Source organism: Chlamydotis macqueenii, chromosome 11 (genome assembly GCF_036417535.1).
Source record: "Chlamydotis macqueenii isolate bChlMac1 chromosome 11, bChlMac1.mat, whole genome shotgun sequence".
Taxonomy (NCBI): domain Eukaryota; kingdom Metazoa; phylum Chordata; class Aves; order Otidiformes; family Otididae; genus Chlamydotis; species Chlamydotis macqueenii.
In genome coordinates this window covers 8,939,023-8,965,709 of record NC_141566.1, presented here as the reverse complement: position 1 = coordinate 8,965,709, position 26,687 = coordinate 8,939,023, and the positions used below count along the sequence as shown (strand labels likewise).

Sequence of the window (26,687 nt, the reverse complement as noted above, 5' to 3'; positions counted from 1 at the left end):
CACACACAGCTGGTGTGGAAGGGCTGTGGGTGCCATTGCAGCTCACAGAATGGAACAGACTGGTGCTACTGGTGAGCTGCTGTGCAGCATTACCCCAGAGCAGGCGCTGGATGAGTTTCTCTTCCTCATCACCACACTGCCCAGCTCCACGCGGTCTGAATACCCGTGCCGGAGAGGAGCTGAGTTCATCTCAGTCCGCACCGCCTCTGTAAAGCGCCTCGGGGACTCGGTGTCATTCTTATCGCTAACACTCTCTTCATGACGCTGAACTTTGCAGACAGCAGTTCGGAATTAGAGGCAAATAGTTCAAATGGTAGAAAGAGCTGCAAAAGTGCATCAGTATAAAGGTTTTAATGAAGAAAAAAGCTACTCCGCTCCAGACTAGGTTATTGAAGCTTAAGATTTACCAGACACAACTCATTTCCAGTCTGCAGAAACAAAAGAACTCTGTTCTTCAGAGATGAGATTAGTCTGTGTAAGGGGAAAACAGTGCACAGAGAAAGATTTGTGAATGTCATGTTAGTACTGACAGCTCATCAAACAGCTCCTTGAAGGACTCACTTTGCTACTAGATTAAAAAAGGAATAAAATAAAAGATAATATAATCAATGAATAAAATTAATGCCCTTCCATATGCACTGTGGAACACTGGATGGATGAGCCAGTCCTGTTATTTGTTCCCTGTTGAACAACTCTTTTTAATATATTTTCTGGTATGATTTTTTAAAGTCACCTTTGCAAGTTGCTATAGAATTATCAATCATTGTTTAACTGCGTGCTAAGTTCCCAAAGCCTTTGTGTGTAAATATGCCAACTGAAGGCTTGTTTACCAGAGAAAATACTGGTACTCGGGCTGGGAGACAGTTTTAATCAAATATGGTTGCAGTAAGCAGGTGTTTTTGAGGTGGAATGTATTGGAAATGAGTATGTATAACACAAATGGCTCTTGGACTCTATATTGCTCGTGATAAATAGCAGAACCCAAAATTATATCAACTGTTGCAGTTGCAAAAGCTTTCTGCACACTGGCAGAATTTGGCTCACTAAAACTTGAAGAATACAAGTTTTACGCTGGCATTTTTAGAAACTGTTATTAGTCCCTGCTTGTACTTTTCCTAGACACATACTTTTCTTTGTTGTTGTTTCTCTTCTGTCTGCTCTCATTTCCCCCCACCCCTTTTTGCCTCAGTGATGCGTCGTTTTCAGGCCTCGCCAGACAGAGGTACCTTGTCCTGAGGAGTCATTGGGCAGTGAGGGAGACACAATGTGATAGAGGTTGCACTTCTTTGTACCAAAGGCATAAACAAAGATATTAGTGTTATTAAGACAAAAGTATGAACTCATCAGCTTAAAATAAGATGATGCTTTTTTTTTTTTTTTGACTTTTTAAACTGCTGTTGAAATACTTTGTCCCAATTCTGCTCCCACGCTATTGGAAGTGTTCTTTGGGAGCCAGACTGGACCTCACTGTGGATGTGAAGTTGTTAGATAAGCTATGGTATTATTCATGCTAAACACAGAGATTTCCATCTACGCTTATGATATACGCTGATGAAATTCAGAGGTAGGTTTCTCCCCCTTCCCAAAGTTCTTGTTTCAGCTTTAATGAAAAACAAAATGCCTGTCAACAGAGCAGTAGTTATAATGCACTTAGTAGCAACTTAATATTTTAGTTCCCTTGAAGAGCTTTTTATACATAGTGATTAATGAATGGCTAGATAAAGAAATTCTTCTACAGAAAGAATTAATTTTGCTTAATCCTTTTGAAATTAAGAGATGATATGGAGAGATGAGTAATGAAGTGCACTCTCTGATTGGGAGGTACCTAATAGATAACCACAGGGGTTACTTCTCTCTCACCAGCTGTAATTACACTAATTACTGATATGGTGCCAGGAACACTAAGGCAGACTGAGTGTGACAACACAAAATGGAGTGTTTCTTAGCAAGCCATCTTTCTCCCATCAGCTGGGCCAGAGGAAGCCTGACCGTGTTATGAGGCTAATGTGTGCCATCTCCTGCAGGAGGGAAGAGACAAGGTACCTCTGTTGCTCACAGGCTCTTTTGCAGTGAAGACACAAAACTTGACTTGAGTTCTTTCTAAGTGGAGGCAATTTCAGGCCAGAGGGTGAGGGCTTGATCTGTCCTTAAGCAGATGAGTCCTATTCAGGCCACTGAAACTACTCAAATGAGTAGAAGTTATTCCTGTGAGTAAGAGTTTGCCAGACTGACCTCATCATTGACAAGAATGTAATGAAAGAAAATGGTGGATGAGGAGAAGCAAAAATTAATAAACTATATTTAAGTATATATAAAATTCCTGCACAAGTGGCCCTGACTATTAAGGTAAATGGTGCTTGTAAATTCCATTTAATCTTCTGAGACTTTCTGTTACTGTAACTCGTACAGTATCTCAGAGGAAATATTTTAAAGATGACTTGCACATTTCAGCAAAAGAATGAATATCAGGTTTCAAGATTTATCGATGGGATGTTTTAAAACAAAAGATCTTTTTTCCTTTGGAATTACTCTACCATTTATTTTCATTTCCCCAGGTTTTTTGTCCACTGTGTTATAAACTTCTCTGGGGAAAACTATTGTTAGATGTTTTCACACATGTAGGCCTCCTTCTTCCCCCTTGATAAATGATGAAATTGTGCTCCAGCGTGTGCAACACATTCTCAAAATACATCTGAATTCCATTATACAGTTTGTCATTTCCATGATACCTTTTGAGTTACCGCTCTCAGAGAAGTCTTATACTACAGAGAAATGCATTAGGAGAATGAAAAACAAGTTTGTTATGAAGTCCATAGGGTAAACTGGCATAGATTGTGTTGAACCGATGGCCTTATTTCCATGAAAGTTCAGGGGCAGAAAAGGTTGCATCTTAGTGCTAGTCACTATTCGCATGGACGGTGTTCCCTCCACATAGGTATTGCTGCAAACAAGAGTGTGAAAAGGGCTTTGTAGCTCAGGATGGTAATGTACTGCTTTTTTCACCTCAAAGACATTTATTTGATTTCTGCCTGTTCTGGATTTAAGTCTTATTAAGTATCACAAGTGAAATTTGCTATAACAGTCTAAGCTCTCTCTTTAATATCGAACAGAATAACTAGTTGTAGCACATGCTGCTCCAATCTAAATCAGACAAACTTCCATTTAATATTGTCCTTTTGTATCACCGGAAGGTCGAAGCAGGAGGAAACTCTTTCCTTGGAGAGCACGCACGTCCTCTGCTTCCTGGACCAGCCGCTGGTTCTCCTTATCACCATTTTGCTGTGTCTTTTGTCTCACTAGGCACAGTTTCATCCTTGCCTTTTGTTTTCAGCCAAATTTAAGCAATGCATCCTACCCCACTCACGGGACAGAAGCCATGTTTGCCCATTGAGGTTGCAAGAACAATATTTTACAAAAACAACTTGGCTAAATATTTTGAAAAGCGAGAATCTTGTAAAAATATACCCATTTTACCAGAGACAAACCTGGCAAGAAAAGAATGGCATGTCTGTATGTCTGGTTAGTGCCATTGCCTTCCTGGAGAAGCAACACTTGTTTGTTGTGATATAGCCCAGGTGGGATATGCATTTTGTACAAATGTGGTTTGACGTGAGTGAATTAATTTTCTGGGCAGCTCAGGATTAGGGAATTGCCCAGTGTTCCCTTCGTTGTCTGCTTGCAACCCCCTCTTCCCTTTTCTCTATCCTTTTCATTCCCACAAGACTTTTTTTCATATCTGAGTGGAGCTTCAGTGGAGTGGTGAGCTGATCCCAGGGCAAAGTAGAAGTGCAGAACCTGCATCCTATTTAGGCTGTCTTGTAAGCTCCTCCTCCTTGATGAAGCTGTCTCACCAAACCTCTAACATCTTATTATGAACACAGTGTGCTCCCAGCGTAGCCCTACACAACCAGTGCAGGAAGAAGTGGATAGCATTCTCAAAAGTTTGCTGGCAATCCAGACCTTATTCACTTGTAAAAATCGTTTAAGTACATTATACATGAAAACAAAACAAACAAACAAAAAAAAAAGGGTGTTGAGCTCTGATAGCACTCTTTTAAGAAGTTCAATGTCTTCTATAAAAGTATGTGAAATTGAGTTATATCATAGATTCATAGAATGATCTGGATTGGAAGGGACCTTAAAGATCATCTCATCCCTGGGCAGGGGCACCTTCGACTAGACCAGGTCACTCAAAGCCCCATCCAGCCTGGCCTTGAACACTTCCAAGGATGGGGTATCCACAGCTTCTCTGGACAACCTGTTCCAGTGCCTCACGACCCTCACAGTAAAGAGTTTCCTCCTTATGTCTAATGTAAATCTACCCTCTTCCAGTTTAAAGCCATTACCCTTTGTCCTATCACTACATGCCCTTGTCAAAAATCCCTCTCCAGCTTTCCTGTAGGCCCCCTTCATGTACTGAAAGACCTCTATAAGGTCTCCCTGGAGCCATCTCTTCTCCAGGCTGAGCAGCCCCAATTCTCTCAGCCTGTCCTCATAGGAGAGGTGCTCCAGCCCTCTGATCATCTTTGTGGCCTCCTCTGGACTCATGATAATGCTTTTTCAGGGAGGAGATTATCTCACATCTCTTATTCAAATCCTCACTTGCTCATTCACAGGATCCCAAACCAGCAGGTCTGGCGTGCACAAAGCACCTGCTGAACTCAACAGTCGAGATGGGCTACCAGTCCAATGCCAGTGTGCATGCAACTGAGCTTGGTGACACCCCTGAAAGGTTCAGCCCAGACACCAGAGCTGAGCTGGGATTCTGCTGCCTTTGCTCCTCCCAGCACTGATGGGTGGGAAAACCTATTTCAGTGACCCCAGAAGTCTCATCAAGTCCTAAGGGGTCATCTTGCTCTGCAGCTTTGGCCTCTCACTATTTGTGACTTCTCAGCAGCAGATTTTAAAAGTGCCTAGACTTCTATTTTAGCTGAGTAACTCATGCTGTACCAACTGTTTGAAGTGGCTGGAGGGACTCTGTGACTCATTCATGCTGAACATGGAGAGGAAAAGGTATAAAATGGAGTCTGTCCCACTGAGAAGCAGAAGCCATGATGGGACTCACATAATCTTTTGACATTTTCTGTTAAGAGAACAGATACAGAGTGGTTTCTGATTATGTTTAAACTGGTTTATTATCATGGCATTTTTTTAAATTATATTTTTGGAAAATGTGTGAAAAGTCAAAGAGAGAAGATAAAAATTTAGCTTGCTGTGCCAACATCATAATAAACTCTTAGAAAAATAGCTTATTTTGATTTTGGTCCATCTCATCATCTTCTGAGGCCTGGTACAAGTTGAAGGCTCCTAAAAATAATATTTTGTTGTTACTATTTGTGGTGAGACTTTTAGAGAACTCATCCTAATAAAGCCCTCATTCAGCCATTTGTGTAGTTAAATTTGTAATGTCAGAACAATCTGCTTTGGGAGCTGATTCATCCCTGGAGGAAGCGGGTATTGTAGTCAGTCAATGAGATTGCCCCTACTTACACCACAGATAAATGTGTTACTTTGTCCTGACGTTTCAGCTTTGCAATAATTTCACATTCCAAATTATAAACCTCTGAAAATTGCAGATTGTAAGAAATGTGCTGACACAACTTCAACTGTTACAGTAAATGGCATTGCTCTAATAATGAAATAAAAAATCCTACTTAATCCCACTCTTTCCCTAAAGTGGTGTTTTGCATTAGCTATGGATGAAAAGACAAACAAGCATATGTATATTCAATAATAATGTCAACTGGGTCGGAGAAGAATAGGAAATAACATTAATTCATAACACCTCTGGAGATAGCTTTCTGATCAGGCTGTTTTCTCTTTGGTTCGCCCTCATTGACGGCATTCATTGCGACTTTGACATGTCTGCCGAATTGGCCTTTATTAAGAGCTGGCCTGATCTTCCTAACAAATATGCTCTATTATCTCCAGCCTGGGTGTTCCTGAGGTTAGCGATGACACAAAGCAGAAGAGATGATATGTGGATTTACAGAGATCTCTCATCCAAAAGGGCCTCATCTCATGTTCAGACCCCCCAGCTGGTGTTTGAGGGAGCTGTAGATACAGAGCTCTTCTGTCTCCGGGCTTTGAAGCTGACCTGGGTTACCTCTCCAGGTACGACAGTGAAATAGTCACCTTGGATTAAGGTTGCTGGCAATCTTAAAAAGCCTTTATTGGGCTTTGAGTGTGATCAGATGCTACTTGCTTATAAATGAGAGTTAATAGAAACATTAAACAGTACAAGCTACTGTGACCCATGTCTTCAGAATATTAAGCACATTTTAAAATCGTGAAAGACCATCTAGTCCTCTGCTTTCTGTGAAATATTACCTCTTCCAACCAATATCCTCTGGGAGCAGGTTATTTGAACTCTTCAGCACCCTACTTTCATTTGCGCATACTGTGTATTTTTAATTTATTCCCTCACTTCTGTGGCTACCATATATTTATTGTTGATACCAGACTCAGTTTCTCTTTAATTGTTCCATCTGCCAGGAGAGTATGATGCATTTTAGAAGCTGTGTGGTTTAGTTGTTTAACCTTTGAGTTTTGTAACTGAACGGGATGAGATATTCTTCACTTAGCAGAACAGGGTAAGAAGAATTATATACTCCAAGTGATAAGCTTGGAACTGCTAAAGAAATACTAAAATCCAATTTTTTTCTTCTTTCTAGTCGTCTGAACATCCATTAGTCTCTTGAAGGGAACTCATAAATCCTGCAAATTTAGTTTATCTGAAACCAACTCTAACAGTTGTCCTTCCTACTAATCATGTTTTATATCCATTTTATATTTTTCAATATTCAATAAACATGTCTTGCGTTTACTGTACTTGTTAGAAAGTATCTGCAGCATGGGCTGTATGAGGACAGTTATTAATCAGCCATTTCAGATGGCTGTTTGGTTAGTTTAGTAAGTGTATTCATTTATCTTTTTTATGTTTTCTTCTTTGTTCTTTCCATTTATCCAATACGGAATTTTCTTTGTCCTTTTTAGTTTATTTCTACCAGGATATGTGTCATAGTTCAGCCCCGATCGGGACCAGACTACACAGTCTCTCTCTCACTCCCCCCCACCCTCCGAGAGAATAGGGAGAGATAATATAAGAAAAAACGGCTCGAGGTTTGAGATAAGGACAGGGAGAAAATCCTTAAAGTTACTGTCATGGGCAAAACAGACTCGACGTGGGGAAAACTATTCATTTATTACTAAAACTAGCAGGATAATGAGACAGAAAACAAGATAACCTCCCCCCACCCCTCCCTCTTCCCGGGCTTAACATTATCTCTACTACCTTCCCCCCTGAGCGGCACAGGGGGGAAGAGGGAATGGGGGTTGCGGTCAGTTTATCACACATTGTTTTACGCCGCTGCTTCGTGGTTGGGGGAAGAACTCCTCACATTCCTCCCCTGCTCCATCGTGGGGTCCCACCCATACGCCACAGTCCTTCGTGGAACTGCTCCGGCATGGGTCATCTCTTCCACGGGGTGCAGTCCCTCCAAAACGGCTGTCCCAGCGGGCCCTCCACGGGCCACAGCCACCTTCAGGCATCCACCTCCCCCAGAGTGGGGTCCTCCACAGGCTGCAGGTGGATCTCTGCTCCTGCGTGGGCCTCCATGGGCTGCAGGGGGACAGCCTGCTCCACCATGGGCTGCACCACGGGCTGCAGGGGAATCTTGGCCAGCAGCTGCGTTACTCCTCCCCCTCCTTCTGAACTGACCTTGGCATCTGCAGTTGTTCCTCTCACAAGAAAAGTTTTTCACAACAGGCTGGCAGACGCCTCTCAGGATCTCTTCACATCATCCAGCTCATCTCCTCTCCACTTCTTGCAGCCAGGCCGGGCCGAGTCGGGCCCAGTCGGCTGCCTGGCGAGAGGCCAGAGGGTGAGGCCTGCAAGGCCCATGAGGCCTGTGCCTCCCCCTCTGCACCTCTGCCCCTGCTCAGCTTCTTCACATCTTCTCTCCTTTTTTTTTTTTTTCTGTTTTCTCCTTCTTAAATACGTTATTGCAGAGGCGTTATCACGGAGCATTCTGCTACCAGTCGGCTCGGCCTTGGCCAGCAGCGGGTCCGCCCTAGGCCCCGCCGAGTCCACTGAACAAAGGGGAGCAACTTCTAGCAGTTTCCTACAGAAGCTGCCACCTTAGGCCCCCCCTCACTAAGCAAAGCCACAACAATATGTCAAAAAGGAATTTAACATGTAACAAACGAAAAAAAAAAAGCAATAGCTGGAAAGAAAAAAAACACCACCACCCTTTGGGCTTTCTTCCTGAAAAGATCCTTTGCATTATATCCTTTCAGATCTGCATTAAAAAATAATAATAGAGCACATTATCTAGCAGTGCTGCTTTAAAGCAGTAGATAATTTACACATTGAAGTGAGATGTAGGTTTAAAAGTAGGAGTGTGGGACTGAATTAGAGTTAAGAGTCAGAATGCTATAGTACTGTATGAAGATGGTCTCAGTTTCCTGGGGGTATTGTCCTGCTGCGTGATGAGACTTGCAGATAACAATCTGGGGCTGTGGACAGGCGGAGGTACTGCGATGTGGTGAGAATAGCACAGCAGCAGTAACACTGGGGAAACCGATGAATGTGTCTGCTAGATAAACAACGTTAAAAGTTCCCGTTCACCACCAAAGTCCAGGCCTCTGAAGATTAATATCTCTTGAGAAAATCTGTATTGCGTTTGTGTGGCAAGATTTTGGTAGCATGGGGGCTACAGGGGTGGCTTCTGTGAGAAGATGCCAGAAGCTTCCCCCATGTACAGCAGCGCCAATGCCAGTCAGCTCCAAGTTGGACCTGCTGCTGGACAAGGCTGAGCCCATCAGCGGTGGTAGTAGCGCCTCTGGGATAACAGATTTAAGAAGGGAAAAAAAACTGCTGCACAACAGCAGCCAGAGAGAGAAGTGAGGATACTTGAGAGAAACAGCCCTGCAGACACCAAGGTCAGTGCAGAAGGAGGGGCAGGAGGAGCTCCAGGTGCTGGAGCAGAGATTCCCCTGCAGCCCGTGGCTCAGCCCATGGTGAGGCCGGCTGTGTCTCTGCAGCCCATGGAGGAGCAGAGATCCACCTGCAGCCCAGGGAGGACCCCACGCTGGGGCAGATGGATGCCCAAAGGAGGCTGTGTCCCTGTGGGAAGCCCATGCTGGAGCAGGTTCCTGGCAGGACCTGTGGCCCCGAGCAGAGAGGAGCCCATGCTGGAGCACGTTTGCGCTGGCAGGGCTTGTGGCCCCGCAGAGGTCCCACACTGGAGTAGTCTGTTCCTGAAGGACTGCACCCCATGGAAAGGATGCATGTTGGAGTAGTTTGTGAAGAACTACAGCCCATGAGAAGGATTCAGATTGGAGAAGTTTGTGGAGGACTGTCTCCTATGGGAGGGACCCCAACGTTGGAGCAGGGGAAGAGAGCGTGGAGGAAGGAGCGGCAAAGACAACGTGTGATGAACTGACCACAGCCCCCATTTCCCATCTCCCTATGCCACTGCAGAGGGAGGAGGCAGAGAAATTGGGAGTGAAGTTGAAGTTTAGCCTGGGGAGAAGGGAGAGGTGGGGGGAAGGTGTTTTAAGATTTGGTTTTATTTCTCATTACCCTACTCTGATTTGATTGGTAATAAATTAATTTCCCCAAGTTGAGTCTGTTTTGCCCATGACAGTAATTGCTGAGTGATCTCTCCCTGCCCCTATCTCGACCCATGAGCCTTTCATCATATTTTCTCTCCCCTGTACAGCTCGGAAGGTGAGTGACAGTGGCTTAGTGGGCACCTGGCATCCACCCAGGGTCAACCCACCACAAATTCTTAGTTTTAGAAGATTCTTTATCCATGCTACAGTCCTGCTTTTATGGGTTCACATATTACAAGGAGGCATATGCCATTTATCAAGACGTTAATGAGTAGTAGTTATGTGTCCAGATCCTTTGTAACCACTGAGCTGCCCGACAACAGAGGTCAGCGAAAGACAGATGACTTACAAACTGGTTTAAAGATCTCCTCGCACTTTCTCTTTTTAAGAGCACCAGCAGGGCTTCAAACCTCCTGATATTTCCACATTGGGATTATTGTCCCCTCTTTAAAATTCCTTGTACCAGGAGCCTTCCATGATTTACTGGTAGTCTCCAAACAAAAAAAAAAAACAAACCCTTCCTAACAGAACATCCATTGATTGCTGCAGTTATTTAAAGGCTAACAATAAAAAATCATAGACTTCATTCTCCATCAAGGCAGAAAGGAAACAGTAATTGCAATTTGCGGGCCTCCTGCCGTGGGTAAAGGAGCTCAGGCTGGGAGAAAGGAAGCTCGGCAATTTTAGTGGCTGTCACAGGGGATCTGGGTGAGATGTGCCAATTCATTCATATGTCATCCTGTGATAAGAGAATTTGTCAAGGTGAAAAGATGGGTGTGAGGTAGAAGTGTGCCCAAAAGAATATCAGCGCTGAGGAGGACCACCAGTTAAAAGCTTTAATATATGGGAAGCTCTACAGGGGTGTGTTTGGTGACTGTTGGTCATGTCTGTCTAGGTAAATAGACCTGGAAAAAGAAGACCTTTTCTGCAAGGATGTAACAGCAAATAATATGGTTTCTTACCCAACATATTTTGCCATACCCAAGTTTTTGATTAAAAAAAAAAAAAGTAGTATGAGTGTTAATACGGTATTCAACTCTTTCTTCTGCCAAAGGAAAGGAAGGAGACACTGGGACAGCCACATCTTTTAGGAGTTTCCATCCCCTTTAACCAAGGGTAGGGAGCAGTGGTGTGATATTTCCCTGTATTTAATAAAATAAATAAATGTTTTAAAGATGGGGATATGAATTAGCACATTCCTAGCTTGGAAAATGTTTCCTCTGCCTTTAGATACTAGCAAATGTGAGGTCCCGTCAAACCTCGAACAAGTTCCTGCGCTTCTTGCTGTTCTCCACTCTGCATTCTCAATTTGATAAGGTGAGGATTCCTACCGGCCTCAAAGAAGATCAGTGATGCTCTAGGTCAAGATGAAACATGGAGGACTTTTTCTCAGTTTTTAACAGTCTCAGAGCTGAATTTCCCTTCCACCTTCTGATTTAGAAATACACATAGGTTTATATGGACTAATCACCATGAGACAATGTGCAAAGAAAAGAGGATATGAAAGAGGAGCTGACTGACAAACTTTATGATGGACGAGTCTGAAAGTCGTTTCTTCTTACCTGGCATCACACAGAAGGACAAATGCATACAGACATGGCGTATTCATCAGTTTACTTATCACAGATCTGATTTTGCTGTTGTTGAATTGAAATGGAGTTTTTCCTCTGACTTTGCAGAAAGATCTATTCAGCCCACTGTTTATAAAGTTAATTCATTAAATGTAATTCTGTATTGTCTCTTTTTTTTCCAGAATGCTTGAGGATGATCTGAAACTCAGCAGTGATGAAGATGACAATGAACAGGTAAATACATCTGATATAAGTGCATAGACCAAATAATCTGACAAAGTTGTTTCATCGGTTGAATGTGGTTGCATGTTGTTTTACTGTGTTTGCATCAAAAGCGTCTTGGGGTGCTGCAGAATCCATTAGCTTAAATCCTGCTTGTGCATAGAACCTCTGTGGGAGGAAACATTCTTAAATAGGGATACATTTTGTCAGTTTTGCTGAATTAACTTTATGGAATAGATTAATCTAAACCAAAACATGACTTATTAGCCTTGGAATAAGAGACCGCACATGACATCACCCAGAAATAGCTAATGTGCTCTGAGTTTCTATCCTCAATTGTACCAAACTTACTGTGGAACAGCCTCCACTTGTTTCACAATCAATTTCTGAAACTGCTGACCTTTTTGGAAGTGGATGTAAAATGACCACATCAGACTACTACCAAGAACCACAGAGTTGGTTTGTGCTTTGCAATGCATTGGTACAATTGCACCTGAAGAGATTGGGTCCTTAAGTTCTGTTCTAGTCAGTGAGTAAAGGGCTGGAAGTCCATAGTTAGTGATCCAGTGATTCCCATTTGTGAGAGGGAAAATCCTCAGTGTGTAGCTGTAAATCAATACTGAAAGTCTCTCAACCTACTTGGGACTTTAATGAGGAATCATTTTCAGAAAACTGGATCATGTCATTCTCTATCCTTCCCACTTCATAAATATTTATGGATAATGCTGGAAAATAGAGCTGGTGAAATTAATAGTCTCAACCTTGTTATCAGAAAAAAAAAAAGAAAAAAGAGACTTTGGGTTAAATTCATTCTTCATGTTACTTTATATGTGCAATAGGTTCAAATATGTAAACGCCTGCAATAGAGTATAATTCTGCATAAGATCATCTGTTCAGCCTAGGAAGTGTTAATTATAAGTCAGTCTTTCTTTCTTATTTATTTTTAAACCACCTAGACGTTCTCCTTCAACCTACCTAATCCATCCTTTCAGGTCATGCCAGAAAAGATTTACCTTCTGATGTCAGTTGACCCCTTAGTCACACAAATCAGTAGTTTTTAGCACCAGGGTAGACTTGCACTCTCATCTGGAGCCAAAGGATGACAAGCCTGTACTTGTGCAATGCACTGTTGTACAAACATGGTGGCTTATGAAACCAGCAGGTTTCCTGATCTATTGGAAACTTTCCCAAATCATTGTGTAAAATGACATAATGATACCGACATGCCCAAAATATAGAAATGGAAATATATTATCAGGTAGGAGTTACTTTGTTTTCCTACAGTAGGAGTTTTCTAGTGATTTAAGTAGAATCATTCCAAATTTACATTGCTAAGATGAAATCATGTAACGCTGCTGAATGAAGAAGCGAATGCTTGGACCAGCATTTGCTGGCATCAAATGCAGAACCCTCGCTGACTTGAATAGGTGTCGTCTCTCATGTTAATCCCCAGCAGGAAAGACATGGTTATGTCTGCACTGCGCAGTGGAGTACTGATAGCTCTCAAAACATCACTGCTGTGTGCGGTACATGCGTGCCTCATACCCAAAAGCAGCGTCGTGCTCGTGAACTATGTCACATTGGTCCCAGTTCAGGGGCTGCAGCCTGAGTCCTTGTGTGGTGGTGATGTGCCCGAGCTGTAGGGAGCCTCAAACTGCACCAAAATTCCGTGTGTCTTTCCAGTGGTACTATTCACAGCATAAGCTGCAGACAGACAGGAGAGCATAATAAGGACCATTCATGTAGTTTCTCAAAATTTTATAGTATGTAGAAGATGTTCTTCATTTTGGCAGTGTGAGCTTCATATCACTCTGAGTGATTAGAATTGATTCAGGTCTCCTAAACTCTCCCAAAAATCTTCTTAAGAAACAGATTATGGTCTCAATATTTAGGGATTCCAAACATGAACACTTCCAGTCACGTAAAAAATAAATTAACTGTCTGGACAGGAAGCATGCTGAGCGTGTTTCTTAAATGCCCTGCACTTCAAGGGAAACCTTCACCTTTGCTATGTACCCCTACATGTGTATGGTTACAAATAGAGGAGATGGATGAAGTTATACACGTGATAGGAAAGAAGCCTGCGGCTTTTTGGATTTCCTGAATGAATGACTGTATGTCATTCTGTCTGTCCATCAGATTTTTGTCACGGGCTGCATCCCAGACCAAGGCCTTGTAGAGCTGGGCAGTGTGGCTCTGCTGCATCACTCATGCATTACACTGGCAGTGCCTTCACACTCTAGCAGCTTCTGCCATATCTCTCTAAAGAGAGGGGATTGGAAACGGAAAGGTTGATCTGGCCCACTGGTCAGACAAATAAACAAAGTAACTGCAATGGTTTTTGACTGCAAAGTGTTTTTTCCAAAAAGTATAGAAAATACTCATTCATGAGGGACAGGTCAAGGCAATTACAATATGTGAATTTTACAATGTTGAATGTTCAGCTGTGAAGCCCAAGGCTAGAAAAATACTTTTTTTTTTTTTAAACATAAAAATTTTGCAGTCAAATGACCGTTGTAATTCAGCTGTACACACATGTGCGTTCTGACAGGGAGAAAGAAGATTAAAACTCTCAGTTCAAACCATTCTAGCAGTTTATGCAACATTTCTATAAGGATCTGGAATCATTGTCTTTACAGTCTTTCTGATTTTTTTTTTTTTTTGTTCTATAGGCTTGCAGCCAATGTGAAGCATGAGCTGGCATTTATTTATTTTTATTAATAAAAACAGAGTATGTAAAAATCAAGTTTTTTATCTTCATCTCTACTCATATTTCAAGTAAATTGAAGTTCTTTGAGAACAGTGGTTGATAGGGAGCCCTAGGATTAGTCCTTTGAGAATCGCTGGCGACCCTTCAATCTTTACACGGCAGGGGCGGTAGTGACACTGATCCATAAATGATCTCAACTTTTAGTGAATGTCTATAGTATACGGAGAGAGTTTGATCTATCAGCCTGTCTTCTGAGGCTACTAGCAGTCCATTTGTCATGGTGGAAGATTGTTAGAAGCTTGTCTACAAGCAAAAAAGCTCTTCTGTCTTATTCTCTCACTCCTATGAACGAGCACACTTATTTCTGATCTGTATTGCGTTTATTTAGGAATCCATGGACCTCATGCTCTTTCAGGTGTTAAACATCTTCCTTTTCTCCTCACTACTGAGGAGTGCACACACACGTGATGGCTCCAGTCACTCATATAATTAAGAAGTTGAGCCTGATTTCTGGATAAGATGAGAACTGCCAGGTTGAAGTCAGTCGAAGGTATTTATTCTATAGCTAGTATTGGCAAGGCTGTTCCTGAACGTGCTGCCCACATTTAGCATTGGCTTTTCAAACAGGATTTTGAATAACTGGAAATTGTTCCAAAGAGTTATAACCATGATCTGGAGAACTCTCCTTAATATAAGTTGTTAGATCTTTTTTGATTCGGCCAAAAAAAGTTAAGGCATGCATGATGATGGCCTAGCAACATGTCACAAAGAAAAATATTCCTGAAAGGAGGCTCTACACTTTAATTTCACCCCAGAGGCTTAAGAGGCTTCAGCAAGTGAGACCTGACTTGAAACCCAAACTACTAGTGCCAAACTGCTGCAGATTGCATGGAAACCTTGTGGTTTCCCTTTCTTTTTAGACATCTGGCAGTTGTGGGCTTGATGTAGAAGTTGTCCAGTGAATTTCTTTGGAATGTGATGTGCAGGAGGTCCAATGGGATTTTCATTGAAGGTCCCTTCAGACTTCCGATCTGTGAAGCTTTAGCCCATAATGATCTTTGCAGTAGAGCGTGAGGCAAGTTACAAGTCACTCCACTTCAGCTGCAGACTCCCATCATCACTTCTTGGCCTCGCTTGGAGAGACGGCAGTTACCACCTACGTCTAACACATGTAACCACACCCCGTGGTGTCTTCAGTGTAGACGCTTTGGAGCTGACCATATGACACATGCTTTGTCCCAGAGACAAAATGCTGATTTTATGTCTCGTTGCGGGTGATTTGGGATTAAAGACACACAGAAAACGACGGGTTAGATCTGGAATCAATTTTCATTTACAGCTGAGAAGCTGTTATTGATGCTGTGCTCACAGTTCAATAAAAGATCTAAAGATATAGACCTTGTGTTTCTCTTTCAATATAAGCGGCATAATCAGCCTCAAATGTTTTTACAAAGAAAATTGTATTGACAGTTTTATTAAAATTGCTGTCTTTAAAGTTTTAAGTTATCCACAATTTGACCTACTTGAATGATTTTTAATATGCACACTGACCAACCCAATAGATTTTTATGTCACGTATTTATAATACCAGGAATATCTGTTTAATGTATTATTGAGAGATATTTTTATATTTAAGCATTACCTGGATTGTAAACTCCTGTAGTATTGTGACTGAGAGGAGCATTGGTGTTTGCATCAGTATGGCCTTCAGAAGTCCTACTGCACAACGTTTTTAGATTGGCTATGAGAGATGCAGTCAAGGTAGATGACAGACATGTTGTTAGTAAAGCCATTAGATGACAAGGCATTTCAGAGATGCTAATGTTAACAGTCTCCTGTGAGGAAGGACAGAGCTTTTAGATGGCTTTATTACTCTGTTGAAAGAAAAAAAACCATCAGAAATTAGGAAGAGTAGTGAAGATTTTTAATTAGTAGCTCTGTTCAGCCAAAAGAGCTTAGATAAAACACAGGTTAGTATTTTTGTTCTTTAAAGCACCTCTGTATAATTCAAATTAGCTCTGCGCTCAAAGGCATCCGAATGAGTTGTGCCTGGATACAGTATTTTAAGTAGCTGTAGTTTACCCAGCTTTCTTTAACCAGCTCCTCTTTGTTCTTCTGCCTAAGGAATAGTCCTGTTAACCTTTGAAAGGTGTACTTAATTTAAAGCACATTGCTGGTGTTCTATGTGTTTTTGAACCAAAGAAACTTTGATACTAGTTACAGAGCTGCTCCATTTTCAGTATTTTATGTATATAGTGGATTTGGCAGGACAAATCAATAAGATGTTTTTCTTTTCTATTTGATTTTTTCCTCCTTCCCTTAATAATTACCACTTTATTGCCACTTCTCTGATAACCATACAAACACAAGACCTGCATATAACCCATGGCCCTGCTCTTCTTAGTATCTTACACAAACATAATTCTTTTTTAGTAGGTTAGTATTAGTTAATTACATACAAAATATTTGACTTTGTCGCTGAGTCTAAAACAATGATGAGCCGTAGACTAAGCTTTGAGTTCTTATAATGCATACTGAGCTTTCAAAGCCTTTACTCAGAATTTTTGAAAGTTGATGGAATTCTAAGACACAATATGCCTTCATTGTATTAGGTAAATACTTTTTAAAGTGGAACAGTGACCACTTTCCTTGTAACAATAGATATCTTTTCCTGTTGTAATTTTTCCCGTTTTTTAGCTGGAGTCTGAACAAGCTGTTTACCTCCTCAAGGTTTCTCTGCATTTCCATTTACTTTGTTATCAGCAGAAAAGCTGGAGAACAGCTCTTCAGTAATGACATCAATACTGCACACACAGTGAGAGAGGTCATCTTGTCAAAGCTATAGAAAAATCAGATGGATTAGGATGAAACCAGGTGCAAAATAACTTTGATAGAGTCTTTTAATGTAAACAGTTTATCTGTCATTGGTTTCCATTGAAATCCCAGAGTGGTGCAGCATCGGTTGTAGCCACAGCAGCCTGTGTTTTGATAAAGAACCCACATTCCAGTGTTTAAGGTCTACAGCCATGTTTTATAATTGTAGGGGAAAGTTTTCATTAGGCCATTAATGAAAACAGAAGCTATTAGGATAATACAGTCATTCTCCAGCCTTGTCAGTCTATAACCATGAAAAATCCTTTCATGAAGATATGTCTCTTCTTGCTACCTCAGTCCATTTTAATTGATATTCAAATTACTTTATTCTGCACAACACTAGTTGAAGCAACCGTATATCATCAACCGTGTAAAATGAACACTCCAGCTTTCATTAGACAAATCTTTGGTAATAAGGGTTTTGATGGCTGACACGTCCAAGGACATAATTCACATAGTAATGACGTAGGTTTGTATCATGTATTTGTTTATTATCAGCAGTAACCACTCTGAGATCTGGGCTGGGCTTGTTGCAGTTATGAGTGAAAAACATGGCACACCACTAAAATACACAGTGTTATCAAAAGCTTTTAACTTGTGCAAATTCACAGAATCTCATGTAATTGTTTCTGCACGTGTTGTTATTGTGGAGATCATCCATCAGTGAGGAAGGGGATTAATACAGCCCTCAGGACGAATGGTTGCCGTAGTTGCTCAGTACTACAGACCAACACCACGTTTGCCCATGCAGGTTGCAGCTGTGCTCTTACCTGGGCTGTGGGGCAGCCACTGCCTGGACCACCACAGGAGCTGGTGGAGCTCCATCCCTCCCACTGATTTCCCTTGTCCATGCACTGGCAGCTCAGTGTCTCAAAAGCCCTCTGCCACAGTAGAGAAAACAATAGACAAAAAGCAAATACTGGCAGGCAGGCAGCCCTAACGAAGGAGGAATGATAATGCCTTAGTTGAAAACATGGAAACGTACACCTGCAAGAAGTCCTCTCCTCACTTCCCCACAAGTAAGCAGGCACTTCATGGCTCCTCCGCACTCTCTTAAACAAATGCTTCTCTTAGGTTTAGTTTTTTGTGCTACCAGCCTGAAGCAGGCAGGCTCTGCCAGCCATACCATAAGATGTCATTCACCTGAAGGAGAAGCTTTAAAAAGACCTGATGCCTCCATCACTAATTAAATAGAGGTGGAGAGGTCAGTTGTTCCTCAGTACAGCTCTAAGGACCAGACACTGGAGCTGTGCCAGCCTTCTTGGGGTGGGAGGGAGGATGGAGATGCAGCTTTCAGTCCACAGGATGGGTTATGTACTCTATGTGTGTGCGTGCTTGTGCACACATTTTTTTTGTAAAGGAGTCTTTGTTATAAGCAAGGAGGAAAAATATATTCCCCCAGGGCCTCTTGCTATGTATGCCACTTATGCAAAAGCCCTCTATTGTTTTGGCAGCAAGCGGAGGCAGCAGCAGGTGAGATAACTGATTGACACCAGCGTTGTTGTTAAGAGAAAAGCCAGACTTGACCATGCTGTCCTATAAAAATAAATCTGAAGTCTGGGATATCTGCGGGCCAGCTCAGTGCTCAGCACTCACTAATCTGACCACATCGGAAACATTTATCTCCTTTTTCTCCTCAAAAGGAGAGTGTGATTTTTATCATGCATGCCTTGTGAAGCATTTTGGTAAAGAAAATGTCTGGCTTTCTTACGCTAGCCATCTGCGGTGTCGCTCTTTTGTAAAAGCCCAAGCAAACGTCTGTGAACTTCAAAATCTAAATTCCTGGGAGTTTTTCACACCAGTGGAGGATAATGCTAGTGCTGGCTTTGAGACTGGGGGGCTTGCAAAATGCTAAACAGAGACACTCATAGGTGGCCAGAACAAGCATAAAGTAGGTGATGAAAAGGGCGTGATAAATCCAGTAATTAGCTTCTGTCAGCCAGAGGAAGGGAAGAAAAAGTGAAAGTTGATCTCCTCTGGAGGTATTCCAGAAGGAGAACAGTAAGGAGAACTAAACACCTTAATTTTTCTTACGGTGAATGCGTCTGCCACTGCAAGGTTTGCTGGGGTTGGAGGGGCTCCGTTCAGAGTCAGCAGGATGAATCTTCCCAGAACAGACCTTCTGCACACTCACCAGCACGGGGCAGGACCGCAGTGTGACAGTGCGATTGATTCGGGCAGGGTGCTCTCGCAGGGAGCGTGCCTGCTTTACAAAATTGCCGATTTCATAGCAATACTATTAAATATAAGTTTTGGAGCTGTGCAATTTATTAATTGGCTAAGTCATCTGAGCAATGTACTGAACCAGACCAAAGTCAGCAAAGAGTTATTCCGTGTGTGTTTACCTCTGTTACCTCTGCTGCCTGTTTGCAATAGATTTAACATTCAGTATAGATGTAATGTTCAGTATAAATTAAAATCCTTAAGGTTTTTAGTCCTGCTCAGGAAATAAATGGGCGGCATGAACAATAGCAACATCAGTTCACATCTTGCAGCAGTGTCACTGCTGGTACTGTTTGACCCTTTTGCTTCTCAAGTCTGGGGAACTATTCCTTGATTTGGAGTAGGGAAGAGACCAAGAATACGTTGGACTCCCAAAGGAATGAGATAAAGGCTTTTTCCACAAAAGAAAATCTAGGGGCATAAACTGCAAATGAGCAGGGGTACCAGGGGCTGTTTCTGAGATGCCTGCCTGTCCTCCTTTGCATTTTGATGCAGCGAGTTATAACTTGTGAGAACACTGCAGCAGTAACAATCGGACATTGTACACTAAAAGTACGCCTCATTGTAAGACCTCAAAGTATCAGCTCTGAGTAAATTTCAGGGATGGAGATACAAAGAGTGACTCTCCTTCTGTTAGATCCGGGAAACTGAGGAATGCACACGTTGTGGAGCCTGTCTGCCACTGCACAATGAGGTTGCATGAAATACTTTGAATCTAGTCTTTTCCTGCTTATTTATTGAGGGAAGCTTAGAGAAGACTTTTGTTTCACTTACGAATATTTCTTGACCTTTTTTCTGTTTCTTTTGCCTCCTCAAGATTTTTAATCATGTGATTAACATGTTGAAATGCGGCTAAACCCAACGAATAATGGATTTTTTTTATTTATTAGCCATCTGGAGGGTTGAACTGAACACACAGTTTAGAAAAATCATCAGGAAATAAGACAAAAACAAGCACTGAGTTTTATTCCTAGCTAGATGTTTTGTGTTTTCACAATAGGATTATCATCTGCTAAGCCTAGGTCATTTGCAATGAATTTGTAACAAATTATTTGCCAGGAAATCATGATTCAAACCAGAAAGTCAATTTAGAATTTTCTTCTTAAACGTGGACCATTTCATACAATTTTCGCAGCTTTTTTTCTGTCACAAAAGCTGTATATTTGTTTTTCAAATAAAACAATTCTTATGAAAAATCAGGCCTAGCTCTAGCCAGGAGTTCTGTTTTCTACGACAGAACTCTGCAGTGACCAAGGCAATTGGTATTGTCAGAGCACTTAGATCTGCTAGACCTCATGAGACATTGATCAGCATTTGTAAAGCAACTTGAAAATGTTTTACAGGACTACAAAAGTTGAATCAGTAGAATTTGTAATGTCTTGCTACAATTTCTCATTTGTTGGATGGAGAAGTCAAAATTAGTACAATTAGCAACTTCTCGTCAAAAGTGTTTTTTAAATAATCCAGTGTATATCAGCATTACTGGGGAAGCAAGGCACTGTTTCAAGCCTCTTCTGTCAAGGTACATCGGTACGGAAGTCCAGGCTGTGCCTAGGATAAGTGTACGCATTATGTGAGTTACCTTTGAGCTAAGTCTGTTCACTGACAGGTAGCCATAGCGGTTTGCATTGTAAAGTTCACCAAAGAGACTGAGTAAACTGAAGCCTGTGCCACAAAAGCAACAATTTCTATAGTACCCACACTGGCTTGTTTAAAACCAGCTCAGGTATGTCTACACAAGCAACAAGCACTCCTCAGAGTGTAGTACACACTCAGTCTGTGGCTCTTTTCTCCGTTTCTTAAAAAAAATATGAAATAGTCCCTTCAAGAATGGGAAGTGGCCACATTTTTTCATTGCACACTTCCTTAATTTTATGTCCACCATTGGCCTAATGGAAATGTGAAAAAAATGCTGACAGAAGCCCAAATACATCTGTGGTATTGCTCAGTTAAAAGCAGTTCACTTCCATCAAGGATGAAGGTGACTCCTGAACCACAGACAAACTGTTTTAGATTTGGTCACTTAAACTCTGTTTTTCATTTTACCCAGCCTCCACTGCACCACTTGAAATTAAATTTCCAGTATTTCAAGTGTTCTTGAGCATCTCTCTGTGAAGCCATGAAGGTTACTGCATTGCTCAAAGCAGTGATGAGAAGCTCTCTGTGGTTCATACACAGCGAGAGTTCAATGAACCGTTCTCATTTGTAGATACCACATGCTTGGTGACTTGATATTTCAAAAAATGGATCTTAGCTGATCCATCCCACATGTTTGGCTTCTGAAGGAAAAATACTAATTTTTTAAAAATACAACATGATGAGGAGAGTATTTTCTCCATTGTTTTTGGTCCTAGATATGGTAACATTTTTGTCCTCGGGGTGAGATTAACCCGGAAGATCACAGACAGAATCTCAAATACAGGGTTGCCAACTTCATGTCAAAGGCAATTAGCAAGAAAGAAATACAGTCTCCTCTGTTGACATTAGGGGACAGGTAAAGGAGAGTGTAAGCAATGAAGTAAAGAAGAAAAAGAAAAAAGGAACACGACACTCATATTTACGTGTGTATCGTCACATACTAATCCTCTAGCTCTCGGATTTGGGCTTTCTGATTCCCAGCACAATTCTGGATGGTTTCTTTGTTGCACACTATATTCTCCTCCTCCACAGGAAGTTGTAGTTAGCACCAACTGTATCATCACAGAATCAGAGCACAGTACAATGCAGTCAATAAGTAGTGGGGTTTGGTTCGTTACTTAGGATCACAGGTAAGGCAGAGGAAGTTCTTCTGTCAACATGTTTGATGGCATGAAGTGCCATCTGTCTCACCCTAATAGACTCTTTGAGGCTCAGCGATTGCTTTCTTAGGTGGCTGATCAGTGCTTCTGAATCAGGAGGGTGAGGAGGCATTCCTAAAAAATACTTTTTGTCTAATGTCACTTTCTCAAAATCAAATATTTTTACCTGAAAATCCTGGATTTTCAGTTATGCAATGGAAAATGCGCATTTTCTTTGGATAGCAGACTCTTTCGCTGTGATACTTGGGCAGAAATCTAATTTGCCTTCTGCAGATGCCAGTTATTTTACTTTGATATTTTTGAGCTAGCCTCTTGTCAGTTCATTCTCCTCAGGCGTTTGTGATGTAGGAAAGTTGTGCTGATTGCGGTACTTTTTCGGGTTCTTTCTATCCAAAAGCCAGTCCAGTAATTGAGAGTGATGAAGAAAAGCACCATTTTTCACATTTTGCAGTCCTTGTGCACAATCTAGAAGCGGTTTGTGCTTATTTCCATGTTTAATCTTTTGTGTAATACTTAAATACCTGCTAACAAAATAAGTTTATGAGTATATCCACACTGCAGATCAAGTAAAGCACAGTGCAGGTGGTCCTTGAACTACTGCTAAAACAACTAGCGCCAAAATCAGGTGTAATGCAACGTAAGAGGTAAGAGGCATTCACAGTTATAAAAGTCACGGGAAAACATCCCCAGGCAAATGCTCTCTGATGGATGATCCTCTCTATCTTATGGCTTTTCTTACTCTATTCTTCGTCTTCTTCCTTCTTATTCAACACTAGAGTCAGCTGTTGAAATAAGCTCTTAGAGAGCAATTATGGAAAGGCCATAATTGTTAAAAAAAAAAAGTCAGAAGGAAATTACAAATTAAAGTGGAATGAATGTCTAGTTCACTCTGGCTTCCATTTTCTAATCATGCTAAATTATTTTAATGCATGTTTTCAAGCTCAAAATTAGCAAAGGTCCCATGATGTGATTCTCCTAACACACATTGAATATTACATTATACCAGTCCAATTTCATTCCAGTCTTTTGCAGCATCATCTCCCACTCAGGGCACGTGTATCATGGTCTAGGGACCTCCTCCTACCTGCTCTGTTTCTAGATAGTACTTTTAATACATGAAGTTTAGGAATTGTTCTGGAGTTAAAACCAGTTTCTTATTTATAAAGGCCTAGGAATATGAGATTAAAAAATAACTCTTAAAACATGTTTGTCTTTGAAATGTCTTAAATTAATAATCAAAAGCTCACATCAAGTCTAAAACAAATCAAACTCAGTCGTGAAGATGAGAAACAGGAATTATTAACTGAGTAGCGAGGCTGATGGAGGCTCAATGAGATCATTTTGTTCAAAGATTAAAGGCGATGAACACTGAAATAGTTGAGGAGGATGGCTATGAACACATCTGACTAGAGCTGCTAAATTCAGTAATGATCAAAAGTTAATTATCAAAGCAGAGAGAACTACTGAACACAGACAATTTGAGTCAATAGCTGAGCAGCCTAGAAAAAAAAAAGTAATTTGGAAGAAGTATTTTCCTATAATGAAGTTAAATAAAAGACGTACATTTCAAAGAAACCTGCCTAAAACAGGATTGCATTCTTCCCGATCAGAGAAAAATAATTAGCTCTAATTGACAGACCTGCTGCACACCAAATATTTTCAAACAATATGTTTCTGCATCAAAGCTTAATGTGTAGAGTTACTCAATGTCACTTTGATTTTGCCTTCCTTTATCTTCTGCCACTGGGCATGCTCACGATATCGCAACAAATACGCTTTGAAAAATGAATGAGCAACACCTACAAGACAAATAAAAGCAGAAGGCCAGATCCTGCATTTCTTTCTCAGATGGAATCCCTGACGTGTATTCTGTGCTGTGTTTAACATCACCATGGTCCCACCCGGAGGCAAACGGAATCATTTGTAATAAGAAATGACCAGTTGCTTGATCATCCAAGTATTAAACTGGGCTGGCATGTAGATTAACCTGAGCATTTGCAGTATCCATTGAAAACTCTCTGTGAGTGAGCATCTGCCTTTTCTTAAAAGTTAGGAAAGTACCTTCTCCCATTAACAAAGGAGGGAAAAAATGGGGAAATTCTCCAAGTAAAAATCTAAAGAAAGATATGTGCTAGCATGTTCATGGTCCAAGAAAATAAAACATATCTGTAATTTTTTTTCTCCTAAAGCTACCACGTTTCTTTCAGGGTAAGCGGTCGCCATCAGCATAGCTAAGTAGCCAAGAATCAAACATCCAGTTTGGACTCTGCTCTTTAATATTCTATGACTTTGACATTGCTAGTTCTCACTCCCTGAAATATCTTCATCTTCTTTAATCTTTCATGTGAACAGTTTAGCTCACACCATCACGCACATGCTCTCCAGAATGTCTTTTGCTTTACTTTGTATTAGAATTGACTGCATTATTATTATTTACCTGTGATCCTAGGCATTCTCCACTCTGCTGTTTTCTTTTCTTTACCTGTGTTTTGATCAGTTTTTGTGTAGAGATTTGTGAATAATTCAGGGGGGAAATACCTGATTTGATGCAAGTTTCACATGCTTGAACTCAGAATTGTTGTAGTCCAGCTATTTGGTATATAGGAGGGTCAAGCAAAATATCACTATACAGTCAACAAAACTTCTGCCATTGTGGAAGGCTGTTTGTGAGCTTTAAAAACAATTTTAGCTCTCTGCAGGATGGGACTGAAACTTGGCATTTAGTGGGAGGCTTGGGAAACTGCAATGCCATTTTTGATGGTGTTTTAATCCATTTTAAATGAAGCATTTTTGTGTTGTTGCATGTAGTTTATTACTCAGATTTCTTAATAACATGCTTCTGACTCTGCATTTGCACGTGGCAGCTGAAAAAGGGAGATTTGGGAGAGTACCACTGGAAAGAGGCGCAATTCACATTATCTCCCTGATGAGGCAGAGACCCCGTTTCATCATAGGCTTGTTTGAAAGGACGTAATTAGGTTTGGGTCTGTAACACTTACTTGTGCAATTTTAAGTTTAGTGTTTCCTGAGGTTTAAGTGTTTTATTTAGCAATCCTACTGTACAATTAATATAATTATTTCCTATCATGCATTCATTGACTTATTCTTTAGATGGAAAATATAATCCAAATGAAACAAACACATTTTTCTTTGCACTCTGGGAGCCAGCCCAGAGAATTACTGTTGCCCAATCTCCCAAGCTCTAATTCTTTCTTCCAGATTTTAAACTCATTATTAGGGATTTCCATGGATTTAAGCACAGATTTTATTTTTGCTGTGATTGGAGGCAAAAGTGCCAAAACAACAGGTATTTTGAAGAACTAGCCCCGTTGTAGAGCCCAAAGGAAAACTCATTCTGACAAAATTTGGAATCCAGTTGTGCAGGTCCTGAATTTTTCAAAAGTTAGTCAATTTTCATGAAGGATTTGATTCCTCAAGGGCTTATGTTAGCGTTTTTCAGGACTGCTACTATTAGCAGTTCCTGTGTGGGAACCATTTTATTCCCATGCCTAAGCACAGCAGAGGTTAAATTTCCTCACCAAAACCCTTCTCCTCGGTTTTGGTAGGCTTTATAAAAATATCTCTGAACGTAATTAAGCACTAAAACTTTCCTTACTATAGTAGGTTTATGGATCAGTTGTCTTAATTCTTGCCTTTCACCACTATCTGTGCTTGTAATCTCACTCACCATCTGACTGCTTTCCACGTTTAAATCTATTACAGTCTGGTTCTGCAAACGCTGGGAGGAATTCTCTGAAATTATATGACCACACTAGTTTATCTGAAGGTGATATTTCAAGCCTTCTTGCATTAAAACATTATTTACCTTTTTTGAAAAAATCAGAGGGGTGATGCAAGGTTGGGTCAGATTACATAATTATGCCACAGAAGTATTAAAAAAAAATCCCCACTAAAATCTCAAGCAGCTTAACCAGTGTGATAGACTGGCGCGGCTCTGCCATCGGTGCCCCCAGCTGTGTTGCTTAGCAACATTTTAATTCAAGAAGAATCGAAGGAGATGAAATCCCCGTGGAGAGGGAAACAGAAATAAGAGGGCCGTTGACAGATGATCTGAGTTGTTTCTTCTAATATACTGTGAAGATCACTGGCTCTTTTCATGAATGATAAATGGACTGTACACAGATCAATGGGTTCAGCAATAAACTGGAACCAGGCTCCATGTCTGAGGTGGTGCAGGCCGAGAGGCCCAAAGATTTACTCATTTAGATGATTTGGAGTGTGTTTTCTCAAAGGTTTCACAAGAGGAAATTGATCTGAACATTTGGTCATCCCTTGCCCTTTTCTGTTGTTGGCAAATAAAAACTGTTTTGGAAACTGAGTCCATTCTTCCCTGTATTTTTTCCTGTTGTTCTTGTTCCAGATATGGACAGATAGCTTGTTACAAAGGGGCCAGGCCTCAGAGTGGGAAATGAGGTAATCACCCTGAACCAGCGGTTCCTGAACACTCGTGGCCATTAAAAACAAACCAACCGCGCTGGTGTCACAAACCTGTGGCAGAAGTGTTTAAAACCTGGAGTGCTGTCTCCCTAGAAGGGTCCGGCTCCTCAGCCCTCTGCCCGAGTTGTGGCGGGCTGTCTGGGTGCGCACCTCTGAAGAGCGGCCATGGGTTGATGTTCGCTTGTGCCTTGGTGCGTTGCTTAATTGTTTGTT

The 26,687-nt window shown here is 41.2% G+C and overlaps 1 protein-coding gene across 2 annotated transcripts in view; it reads left to right on the top strand.

Annotated features, from left to right (window-relative positions):
- AFF2 (ALF transcription elongation factor 2) overlaps window positions 1-26,687 on the top strand; it is a 345,930-nt gene that overhangs the window by 237,879 nt on the left and 81,364 nt on the right. For both annotated transcript variants that reach the window (XM_086756076.1, XM_086756075.1), the window contains exon 8: window positions 11,372-11,423. In XM_086756076.1, coding sequence (XP_086612202.1) covers window positions 11,372-11,423 — 52 coding nt within the window. The remainder of the gene's footprint in view (window positions 1-11,371; window positions 11,424-26,687) is intronic.